General features: G+C 45.7%; 1 protein-coding gene across 1 annotated transcript in view; it reads right to left on the bottom strand.

Moving 5' to 3' along the window:
- camk1da (calcium/calmodulin-dependent protein kinase 1Da) overlaps window positions 1-12,156 on the bottom strand; it is a 48,205-nt gene extending 36,049 nt beyond the window's left edge. The window contains exon 1 of the mRNA XM_076721858.1: window positions 11,770-12,156. Coding sequence (XP_076577973.1) covers window positions 11,770-11,867 — 98 coding nt within the window. The 5' untranslated portion in view covers window positions 11,868-12,156. The remainder of the gene's footprint in view (window positions 1-11,769) is intronic.
- Between the last annotated feature and the right edge of the window lie 54 nt (window positions 12,157-12,210).

The following is a 12,210-nucleotide window of genomic DNA, read 5'->3' as shown; positions in this document are numbered from 1 at the left end:
GTAAGTGAGCCAGTTAACCAGTGAGGGAGGGTTTCACTGTTTAAAATGCAGCATTACAGCCACTAATCCCAGTTACTCCAATAATTGATATTTACTATAACTGTACTTATGAGGGGAAAACAACTGTATTGCCACTCTATATTACCTGTTAGGCTGCTGGGGATTTTGTTTACATGTATTCCACGCTGTGGGTAAATATCACTGTATTTGCCTAAGACGCAGCCCTTTCATTATGTGAGACTGTGTAACAGCGGAGTCACAGGCAGGAGGCCAACATATTGATTTCCTCTGGCTCCTCTGTTGGTACAGAGGCAGCCACCCAGTCCTTTAAAAGTGCAGTATACACTCAACACCCTCAATCCAAAACTAAAAGGGAAAAAATGTGCAATGGAGACGTGAATCGTCCCACGTGTGCAGCTAAAGTCACTCCTGCATCAGCTGACTTCCATTCACAGTCACTGCTCATTCTCCAGCTGTGTGGCTGACTTCTGATGTCCAATCATATTCATGCAGGTTTACGGTTGGTGTACATGCCCATATGTGTTATTAATAGTTAATGCATAGGAGACATGCTGCCATTGTTAAGTCTACTGAAGGAATGAAGCTGCTGTCCTGAATCTTTTTTTTGTGTTTTCTTTGCAAAACGATCTTTCCAAGGACTGAACACTCTGTCGAGCTGAAGCCTCGGCATCAGTTTAAAGTCTTAACAAAACCATCACAGGCTGTTCAGAGAGAACAACAAAGAGAGTGTCACTGAAGGGCTCTGCAGTTTCACCACAACAAGCTGTTAAATGTGGCTCTTTGTTTCCCATCTGCTTGTTAGACATGGAAATCAGTAATTAACAAATGCATCTTGCTCCGTGATGGAGGCCTACAGTTTGCTTTGCTATTGTATCGGCTGTATCGGTGTAAGCAGGCCTATGTTTAAAGATGATGTTGTTGTGTGGTGGCTGCAGACTGCAATTTCCATCACTGATACACACACATGCTCATACTCGTCTTCCCTTCTCATGAAACTATGCGTTCACTTCGCTGGCATCTCTTTCACACATGCACAACGCCTAACGACGTATACCGCCGTCACACCCAGACACAGTGACACACGAGAGAACAGCTGTTAACAGGACTGTGTTCCAGTACCACAGCGATTCGGTCACCTTTATCTTGGCTCTTGCTCAACAAGTTCATGTCATCACTGCTAATGTCACAACAGCGCAGTTAAAGATACACACGCCAAGCGAGCCTGTTCATATGAATGAGTGTGGGCGGGTCGGCTCCATGACTGACATTTGAAAGCAATATTAGCATTGAGGCGGGGCTGGATGATATCACCTTAGATTGATGTCAGCCAATCAGGAGCCAGTATCTCCCAGTTCATTCGTCTTGTGTAAAAACGCTTCAGCAGTGTCGAGAGTTTCATCAAAATCTACCAAGCGGCATCTCACACATTGAATGAACAGTGAATTTGCATGCGCTCCGAAAAATTGATTCACAAAAAGTAGGTTTTGCAGTCGAACATGATGTGATGTTGCCAGGCAACCAGATGAGACACCAGGAAGTCACTACACCTGGCCAGGAAACCATGTTTTTGTACAGATTAAACAAACAAGATGCAACATGTTGATTAGTGAGTTTTAGAGCTGTTGAGAAGTTCAATGTCCTGATCTCTATTTGCTCCCAGCTGAGAGACACAATGAAACCTCTTCTGACCAATCAGGATCACATGCAAAATCACGCTTTTCTGGAAATCCAGTGAGCCTCATCCCAGACACTGCATGTGAGGTACAGGTGGTTTTTCCCACTAGTAAAATCTGGATGACGATTATGTCACAATGATGTCATCCCAGGAATGCACAAATTAAATGGTGAAACACACATCTGCTCAGGAGCGTTTATGACAGGTATGATGTATGTGTGTGTGTGTGTGTGTGTACAAGTCAAGTGGCTTTCAGACAAATGAATGAAAGCTAGACAGTATTGCTACATAGCAATGTTGCTCTGACTAGACTAATGACGCATGTTGTGTTTTCTCACGCACACACATCAGCACACACAGTTGGGTGTGAACAAATGACGATACAGTTATTGCATATAAACAAATCTCTCTCTCTCTCTCTCTCTCTCTCTCTCTCTCAAGCTGGTGACAGAGTCAGAGACACTTTAAAACTTTGGCAACTTCAAGATTTGTGTGTGTGTGTGTGGCATTGTGTTCCGCTCAAGGACGACTTGAGCATAACTGGGCCAAGCTGCGGCAGATAAACAGCCACACACACATACACACACTGATCTAAGTACAGTAGTGGGACTCAGTGAAAGTAGGTCTGCTATTATACAGAAAAAGCCTCTAGGGTGCAGATGAGTGTGCGTGTGTGTGTGTGTGTGTGTGTGTGTGTGTGTGTGTGTGTGTGTGTGTGTGTGTGTAATACTCTTGTGAAGTGTAATGTCTAGCAGAGCAGAAAGTGTGTGTGTCATTTTACAGTATTGTTATGTGTGTGTATGTGTGTGTTAGTTTTAGCATGCTTTAAACAAAAAAATGGGCTAACACGAATCCGTTCCGCTCCTGCGTGTGTGTGTGTGTGTGTGTGTGTGTGTGTGTGTGTGTGTTTGCGTGTGTGTGTGAGAGAGAGAGGCAGAGCAAGCCAGAGATTCTCTGACATTTTCATTTTCAGATAGTGTGTGTGTCTGTGGGTGATGTTTTCGTGACTTGGCTCATGTCTGAATGTGTGTTTTCTGTGTGTGTGTGTGTGTGTGTGTGTGTGTGTGTGTGTGTGTGTGCGCACTCTGCCCTAAATTACCTGTCCAGAAGACAGAGTGTGTGCTGGCCAGCGGTGGAGTTGCTGCGGCGCCGCTTCCATTAACGGCAGTGATCACTCACAATCTGATGGGCAACAGCTAGCTGTTGCCACGGCAACCTGCTGCGTGCGTCTGCCAGATATTATTTGGGTACACGTTGTCACACTGTAACTAATCTCAGCAATCTGACTGCTATAGGATAAGACCCCAGAACTGTTATTACGATGAACGAGATGCTAAATGACGACAAGCAGCGGCTGAGTTATTAGCAAATAAAACGTGAAATAAAAATGAGTGTGTGATAAAACTAACTACGGACATAAAAATGTCTTTTCCACTGGTCACGATGACCAACTGGATCACACAGATCACACATCAAGGCTGGACAGTCTGAAACTGTATTTAAGCTAATATGATGATAAGTTGATGGTGGCAAAGATTTGGGACTTTCTACAGGGAGGAACTACATGTTTCAAGAGTGTTAGTGTAAATATAATCTGACACAATTCATGTTAGATATTGGCACAAGCGTGCTGCGTGTTTATTGGCTCACTGATTTCGTCCTGATACTTGTTAGTATCAATGCAAAGGGGTTGGTTCCTTAAACACACAATAATAATGGGTGTAAATTCATGTGTGAAGTGTCTTTGTACAGCTTTTCCAGTTGGTCCTATGGAACAGGCTACATGCTAAAGTGTACTAAACTTAAGCCCTTAGGCTCAACAAACCCAAACACTTGGATGCAGAAAAGAGATTTCCAATGTGATATATTTCAGATTTTTACTAAATCACCTGATTACAATTTAAGTAATTATACATTGTCTTGATTTATAATCAGAAGCAAGCAAAGTCTGAAGATGAATGCTAGTTAAGGCCTAATTACGTGGACGCATCGACGTTGGGGAGATTGGACAAAAGTGTTCTGTTCCAGCTGTTTTTTCTCCCAACGTCATAAGGAAGCTAATCACCTAATCAACAGCTGATTACTAACTGCAGTCCAAACCCATCAATTACAAGAAAATGCAATGTATTAATACTATTTTACAGACGCGGGTGGTGTTAAAGTACAGCCTCTGGTCAGTGGAGGCAGCACTGAGCACAATTTTGCTTGTGTACTACTTTAGATCTACTTAACTGGAGCACGCAGAGCAGGTCGAGGGGAAAAGGCTTCACTGAACAAGGAAACAGTGATATTTCATCACAACAACAAAATACAAGAGGTCTGAATTGAACAATTTAAGCCTCAATTTGTGCCCTGTGATGCTCCCCGCAGACAAAAAACGAAAGGCTGGGCTTCTGGCTAATATTGTGGAATGAAACTGGCTGTTCGGTATTAGCTGTGGCGCTGCTTTGATTTGATCTAGGACAGACAGACAAGAAAGAGTATTCATATTAACACTGCAGCCATATACTGAACATCAACATCTCATGTACCAGAGAGCGCTCACACACACCATGGTGAGTACAGTCAAACTGATGTGAGGTTCCTGGTTCTGTTCATACGGGCTGGGGTGAATTTGTCTCTTTTTGCAAACTTTGCGTCTCGTCTTGTTCTGAAAATCAATCCCAGCCGTGCAGCAGAGAGGAAAGCTCAGATCTCGGCGCTCCTCGCAGAGAGACGGCGGCAGGCTCAGACTGAGACCGTCTGACTGATAGTTCATTCAGGATTTTGAACAGCGCCAGGCATCCTCTCCTCAGTGGGCGGTGGTCTGTCCGGTGAGCTTACCCCTTAACTCATTCTCGCTGTGATCACAATGATTACTGTGCGTCTCCCAGCTTCGACTCTCCACTCTACATGAGGGGCCGCCGGGTTGCGTTCGGAGTGAACTCTAAAAGCACAAAGCAGGAAAAAGAGTGCTGTTCCTTCAGAGACAGAAGCTTTCTGGTGACAGCAGATGGTGGAAGGAAAGGAAGGCTGATTGAAAAATCAATTCCAACATATTTATCCTTTAGCGGTGGAACAGGACACCCCGAGCGGGCCCCGAGGCCAACCCTTTAGGCCTGTATGTGCTTCTATTCCCCACCCTCATTGCTCTTCATTACAATTCCCCTTTTCCATTCTGTTATCTCTCCTTCCTCCTCTTCCTCCTCCTCTGCTCGGGTATTTTGTTATATTTTGCACCGCCGCTGTCAGAAGCAGCAGAGCCTCAAGGGAAAATACGCTAAGCTGCTTTCTCACTTGGCTTTCTGTTCAGGTAGACGCTGCACACACACAGAAACTGAGCAACTGTTACATTTTCTCTCGAATAAATAATAAAAAATTATAATCTAGAACGTTTTTTTTATGTAAATAAACATTTTCCTTTGTTCTGCCTGCCTTGTTTGACAGTCGTTTAATGGATATCCAGCTTTCCAACAGCTTTTCCATGAGCTTCTCTGAGCACAGCGGGAACAGCATTAAGAAGCTACTGCATCCCTGTCAGTTCAACCCTCATGCACTTCTGCTGCAATGAAATGAATTATGGGAAATCTGAGAATGAATTAAGCATCGACCTGAAGCCCAGACGTGATATATAGTGCGACACTTAGCTGATCGCTCTTGTGGTTTGCTGCTCTGGGGGAGCGCTGGCCCTAACAGGATATACAGGTAACGCAGGGAAGCTTGAAGTGAACGCAGCACACGGTCTGAAAGTATTTCCCTAAGGGTAAGCACAACACTGGCTGGCAGATTTAATCTTGATTTATTCGGGAAACAGGGTCTGCTCTGTTTCAGCCGCATTCTGCATCACAGTCACATCTCATATCTGACCACAGGCGTTACTGCTCAGAGGAGAGGATCTCTTTCACTTTCAGGTTTGCTCAGCTGCTTCGACGTGATTGTCTATCACTCCTTTTTTCTTTGCCAAAAAATACAAGGGTGGTCTCCTAGCAAGCCAAGATTGAAGAAATACTGCAAAGCCTAACTTCTTGCAGCATCGCACAATTATAAAATCTTCTAAAAACACTTTATTCCTTCAACTATTCTAACTGTATTTTCTGTCAGGTTTATTATGATATACGATTGTCTAAATGCTGTTTAAAAGCCTTCTTCACGCTGCCAGGATACACTCAGGTCACTGAATCCCTCCTCTTCCCAGACATAACACAGAGGACACGACCTTCGCGTGAATCCTCAGGTTTCCTGGCATCCGTATTTCTGTGTGTGTGTGTGTGTGCGATCGAGAGACACAGAGAGCGAGCGAGTGATTGTAATTCAGTCTGTGAGGTTGCATGTGCAGGCCACTCAACAACGTCTTGCAATAAGTACCATTACGCTCTCTCTCGCTGTACTATCTATCCATATTTGCTGAAATGTTAATATAAATATTCAATCAGAAATTGTCACATTACTGAAACATGTCTGCGGGGCCATGTAAGATGACAAAAGCACTTATTTGCGCGCTGCGTGTCGGCTGAGAGCAGAGCTGCAACAGCACAGCACAAATGACCACATAACATCTTCTGCTGACGTGTAATGAGGTTTTGAGAGACCAACAGCCTGCAGGAACACATTAAACAACACCGCTCGCATGGCTGCAACTCCGCTGACCCCCAGCACCCTGTCGGCCTTGATCACCAAAATACGGTCACCCACCCAACTGCTAACTTCATCATAACAAGCAACATTTGTCTCCCAGCAGGCCGCGGCCCTGATTTCTCCCTTTAACAGCAGATGTTGTTGTCGAGACCCTTTAGGATTGCCAAAAAAAAAAACAGGCCTGAAACCAAATCCTCCACTCAGGAGCATTAACATCGAGCGTCCTGTTTCCTCAGCTGCCCCACAGCACCTGCCTTCGCTCTGCGTCCCCGCAACGTTCGCGCGCCTCATCTGTGTCTGCACATCACGCAGAGTCGCTCTCTTGCACGTGTGCGCGCTCTGTGCAACACTCCATCCTCAACCGTGTTTCTGGAAAGATTTTAATAGATCACGAGGGAAAAGCGTTTTGTCTTGCGTCCATGAACTGACACAAGCTGAGTCACAGCGGGACATCAGGGCAAGTTGCCCCCGACAAATATGGAAAGAGTGAAGTGCTTTTCATGGGTAATGCCGAGCGTCTGAGAAATCGGACTTTATGCAAAGCAAACGGTGCAGCGTGAGCTGAATGCTACGGCAATAAAGTGACAAAGTGAAAGGTCATGTGTTTAAAGGTTCGGGCGGTGTGTGTTGCAACGTGGAAAATGTCTGAGCTTAAACTCAGAGGACGATTTTGAGCGTCTGAACGATTAGCGAACACGTGGCTGTGTTTACATACATGAGCAGCAACACGCCGGCGTGCGCACAGCTGTCGGGGCGACGCAGCTCATGTGTGTCACTACAGCACAGAGACAACAGGCTGTCAGCACGGGGCCATTATAAGCTGGATGCGATCGCAGAGAGGCTTAAAATAGAGCGCTGATCCGATAATGGACTAAAGTTTATGATCATTAATACTCAGAGGTCTGGACACACGTGTCAATCTGTGCAGAGAGATGGATGGCGCCCCTCCCCCTCCACACACACACACACACACACACACACACACACACACACAAATTCACATTAAATGCATCTAGTGATGAGTAAAGTCCTGACAGCTGGCAAATGCAAGTGTTTTATTTGCTGCATGTAGGCAAAAAGTGACTTTTCCCCTCTGCTGCTTTTAAATGTCCTGCTCAGCGTGTGTGTGCATGTGTGTGTGTGTGTGTGTGTGTGTGTGTGGGCGGCTTGTGTGACATGACTGTAGCTCAAATTTAGCAGCGCTGAGATGCCAAACTGAGATCAGCATATTCAGCGTTCATCTAGGTTGAAATCACCCGCTCGTCTAGAACTAGAAGACGCACAGAAGCATCGGCGTCAGCGGTGATGTCAATAACAACAGACTCACCAGCAGCGCTGTCAACAGAGCGACAAGAGCAACAGCAGCGTTAGAGGATCACTGGAGCGCAGTGCATCTCGGTCTCATTTTGATTCATATTGGCAGACAGAATGAAGGTGACCTGTCAAATTTTGGGTGTGTTCACTTTCAGTTCTACCTCTAAACACAGCAGTTTAGAACAGCCGTTATCTTTTTGATGCCTTTATCTCAGGATCACAAGTTGATTAGGGTTGGCCGAGTCAGATGTAACAAATGATGTTGGCTATCAGTAATTTGTTGAGTTCATAGCCGGTTGTTTTTTGTTGGGGGAGGGGGGCACTTTTTGTAATTTCATTTTGCTAATTTAATGGTCTGCCTCCAAAGACCGAGTGAGGGCTGCTGCTCAGCGACAGACTCTGATCAATGAGCCCGGTCGCACAAAGAGGCAGCGAGGAGAAAAAACAGCATGTAGAGCCAAAATATTCTCTCATCTAGCTCTGTGAATTAAGGGTTTCTTTTGACCAAACAGAGCCGGCGGTTGTTGGAATAGCGGAGGCGGTTTTGGCGATTTTTAGTTTGCGTCCGTCAAGTTTGAATGACGTGAAGATCACGTCAGCAGAACGCCAAACAACAACATCATCAGCAAAACAACACGGACGACGTCGGCGTTCCCCACCAACATACTGGTTGATGACATTACCAAAGCCAACAACAACAACAACAACAACAACAACAACAACTGGTTCATGGCAGCAACAAACAACAAGTAACAGCCTGAGAGGACTCGAGCGAAGAAAAGCTGGCAGAAAGAGAGGAGAGGATGGAACAGACGGAGAGGATAAGCTTGCCGACATACTGTGAGTATTCAAATGACACTCCAGTGTGTTCAAATGTGTTTGTGAATGTGTACAAGCGTGCACCAATTTAGAAACACACAGGCCCAACCCCCCCCCACACTCCAAATATCATTAAAATCCGAATATGGACAAGTGTAATATCCAAATCACTGCTGCACTTTTTGATGAAGGTAAACTGTGTGACAACATATTGTTAGAAATGAAGCGCTGTGGTGCTGCAGATCTGCCCGGACCCACAAATCACATCCTCCAGACGTAAGAAAACGTGCTTGTTTGTGACGGACTGGAGCAGAAATCGCATCATTATTACATTTTCATATTTTCTGCAGTGAAAATGAGATGCATCCATTACCATTTCCACTAAATTAATGACTCAAATCCATCAAAATAATCACAATATGATTCTTTTTTTTTCATATTGTTCAACTCTAACACACACGCACTCTGACAGCACTGCACATCTAGGCACACACTGGCACACACACTGTCAAAAAACATGGGCCAGCAGTCCGCTGATGAAGATGGTTTTACAAAGCAAACAATCGTCTTTTGTTCTATTTATAAGGTGCTATTTATAACAGGGATGAAAGCACAGAAACTTCACAATCTGCATTGTGTTCTCTTCAAAAATGAGTAAAGTAACAGAGGAAAGCTTGTCTGAGTTTAGCGCAGGGACACACAGGGAGATGTGTGACAGAGCAACAGACATAAAGAGGAAGATATAGAGACATAAAGAGGGAGGGGGGGGGGGGCTCTGCAGTCCCAGAAACAGTGGAGAGAACAGTGCCAGCAGCAGGGAAGTAGAGCATCAATTAAGGGCAGAGTGCCCTAGATGGCACAGTGACATTCCCACAATGCATCACCATCATGGCCACCACTTTACTGTCTCTATCTCGCTCTCGCGCACACGTTGTCTTTGTGCAGAGCGACTTGGAGAGACGCTCCACTGTGTGCATGTAGTCCCTGACCTCTGGCCTCTCAACCTGGAGTCTGAAACATGAGGCTAATCTGAACTTTGGCAACGCGGTGGTGAGTGACGGAGAGCCGAAATGTGCTCACACACGCCCATAAAAGCTCCCTTTCTCTCTTCTTCTTCATTGTCTTTTCTGTTTTTTTGCACTTGTTCTTACTGTGATCCCTCCTGCTGGGAGCTGTGGCCTACCTGACAGACACACACACACACACACACACACACACACACACACACACACACACACACACACACACGCACGCACACAACAAAGAACACACTCCTGTTGGTTCTGAATTATTGAACAGTGAGCAACAGGGATACACACAGAATACACACCAAGGGAGGGTAATAAGACACTTTGGAGAGCCTCATGTACATGCCTGCAAACACACACGCATACATACACACACACACACACACACACACACACCTGCCAGCATAAGTTAATACTGACAAGATTAATCCAGTATTAGGGGACAGAAAATGCTATGTCACACACTCAGAAGGGATATTATAAGGCCCAGAACAGAAGACACACCCGCACACACAAACACACACTAGCCAGTGTGTGCAAGGGTGACCCAGTGTGAGGAGCCAGTGTCCCATCTGTGACGTCACATCCTGTCAGTACAGATGCAGCTCAGAAACGCTGACGCAGAAACATTCAACACTGCAGTAACACTCACACTGGTCTTAAGCCTTGGTTTTCCCACGTGTGCTGCTGCACCATGAATGCACCGCTGCTGCCCGGTGAATCCCACTTGTTCAGCCCGCCGGCTGATTTTGCACAACACATTTTTGTTTGGTTCCAGGCGGCTGCTTTCATCCCTGCTCCTTTCGCCTCATCACGCTGATAAAAACTCTCATCTGTTTCCGACTGAGTCACTGCTCCCATCTCTCCTCTTCCTCTACCTCTCCTTCATCCTGCTTTTCCATGCTAATCGCAAATCACTTCCCCATCTCCCAAACACTCCCCCCTCCTTCCTCTTTTCTGCTGATGCATCAGGTTCAAAGATCCGTCAGCAACTCTGGTTAATGTGTGGCTACAACATGGCCGACTTGGATCACTGAGCCCTGTACCATTCTGCATTCAAGTGTCTGTGTGTCACATCCGGTCAACATTTCAGGTGTGTTTGGAGCACCAAACCCCTGCCAGCTGGCTGTCCATCTTCATTGTGTCATCGCACAGCATGAGCGAACTTCCTTCTATTCAGGGGAAGTTTTCCTAATCCCCGGGCAGTTAATCCCAATCTGAGTGTCCCCCTCCAGGCTGCCATCCAAACAGACGCAGCTCATCCCTCACAGCAGGAAACGCAGAGGGGGCAACACAAGATGCTTACAGGAACTGGCTGTCAGAGATTTAGGGGGCGTTGACCTGAACTCTGTTGTGTTTGAATAAGGAGAGGGAAGAAAATGGATCAAGGACGAAGAAGAGGAAGAGAAGGGGATTTTTTTTGAACATTGAGTTGGAGATGAAAAATCCCCTTCATGACCCACATGAAAGAGAAAGTGCCTGAATCTAATTGGAAAAAGACTGGGAGTGTAACAGTGACACTGTCACTCTGCTGCCGAGAGGCTGAAATTCCTGCGGTCTGTCAAAGCCTCGCTGTCATCAACAAGAAAATCTCCTCGGGGATTTTACAGAATGTGCCAAAAAAGATGAAGCACTGAATGATGATACGATCAACTTTTTAAGCACCACAGTCAACCAGAGTCATTGTACAAGTCCCTCTATAAACAGCACAACACTGAGGGAGCATTAGTTATGGCGTAAGAGATTAAAACAAAATGCTCAGAGGGTCCGTGAAGCATCCATAAATTCATTAAAGAATACAGAGTTTGCAGGCAAACTGGAGGTATTTTGAATAGGGTAAATATAACAGGAATTTCGTAATGTGGCTATCATATCACGGATTCATACAACAACAATCATTAGCCCTGTGTACAACCCCAATATAAGTTATTTTAGACACATTAGAAAAATACTACACCTGGTGTAATGATACTACAAAGTGGGGACTCACAACCAGGGGGTATATGTACCCCAAAGATACCAGGAGGAACGTGAAGTCAAACCTATCTAAAAAAAAAAAAAAAAAAAAAAAAGAATAAATAAATAAAGTAATGAGCACACAGTTGGAACAGAAAGCTGAAAGCAGCGTTTCAAAGTTTCAGTGTCTCTGGTAATATCGCTGGAGGACTGTGTTTACGTCAATAAGGTGACCGTAAACTCACCGTGGAGCCCCACATGGACACTGGAGCCCAGTGGGAGCGTTACTGTAATACCGCGGAGGTATCTGACGTGAAGTTAGTGAAAGCAGCGTGTACTCACGTGCCGAGGACTTCTTTAAAATCAAAAATCTTCTTGATGTCGTCGACTTGTTTTTTCCACGTCTCTCCTCTGCCGGTGTCTCCGTTCTCCCGTGCCATGGCGCTGCTTTACCGGCCCAAGTCCGACCGACACTGGGCTGCGGGAGGAAGGATGCGGAGGGGAAAAAGAAAATAAGAGCGGGGTATTTTTTCTTTTTTTTACAAAGGGAGAAGAAGAATGAAGCTGAGGTGAGTGTCAGAGGTTGGAGAGTCCCGGTGGTCTGTGCTCCGCTGCTGCAGGACCATGTGAGTCCTGCAGGTTACCGTGTGTCCCTGCTGCCTCCCTCCTCCTCTTGTTCCCGCTCTCCCTCCTCCTCCTCCTCCTCCTCCTCCTCCCCTTCGGCCGTCTGGACAGCAGCTGTCAGCGTCACGAGGAGATAATAGCGCTTCTCGTCTGGACCGT

This window comes from Chaetodon auriga, chromosome 22 (assembly GCF_051107435.1).
Source record: "Chaetodon auriga isolate fChaAug3 chromosome 22, fChaAug3.hap1, whole genome shotgun sequence".
NCBI classification, from domain to species: domain Eukaryota; kingdom Metazoa; phylum Chordata; class Actinopteri; order Chaetodontiformes; family Chaetodontidae; genus Chaetodon; species Chaetodon auriga.
The sequence above is the reverse complement of the archived record's forward strand: the minus strand, read 5'-3'. Positions and strand labels throughout refer to the sequence as shown.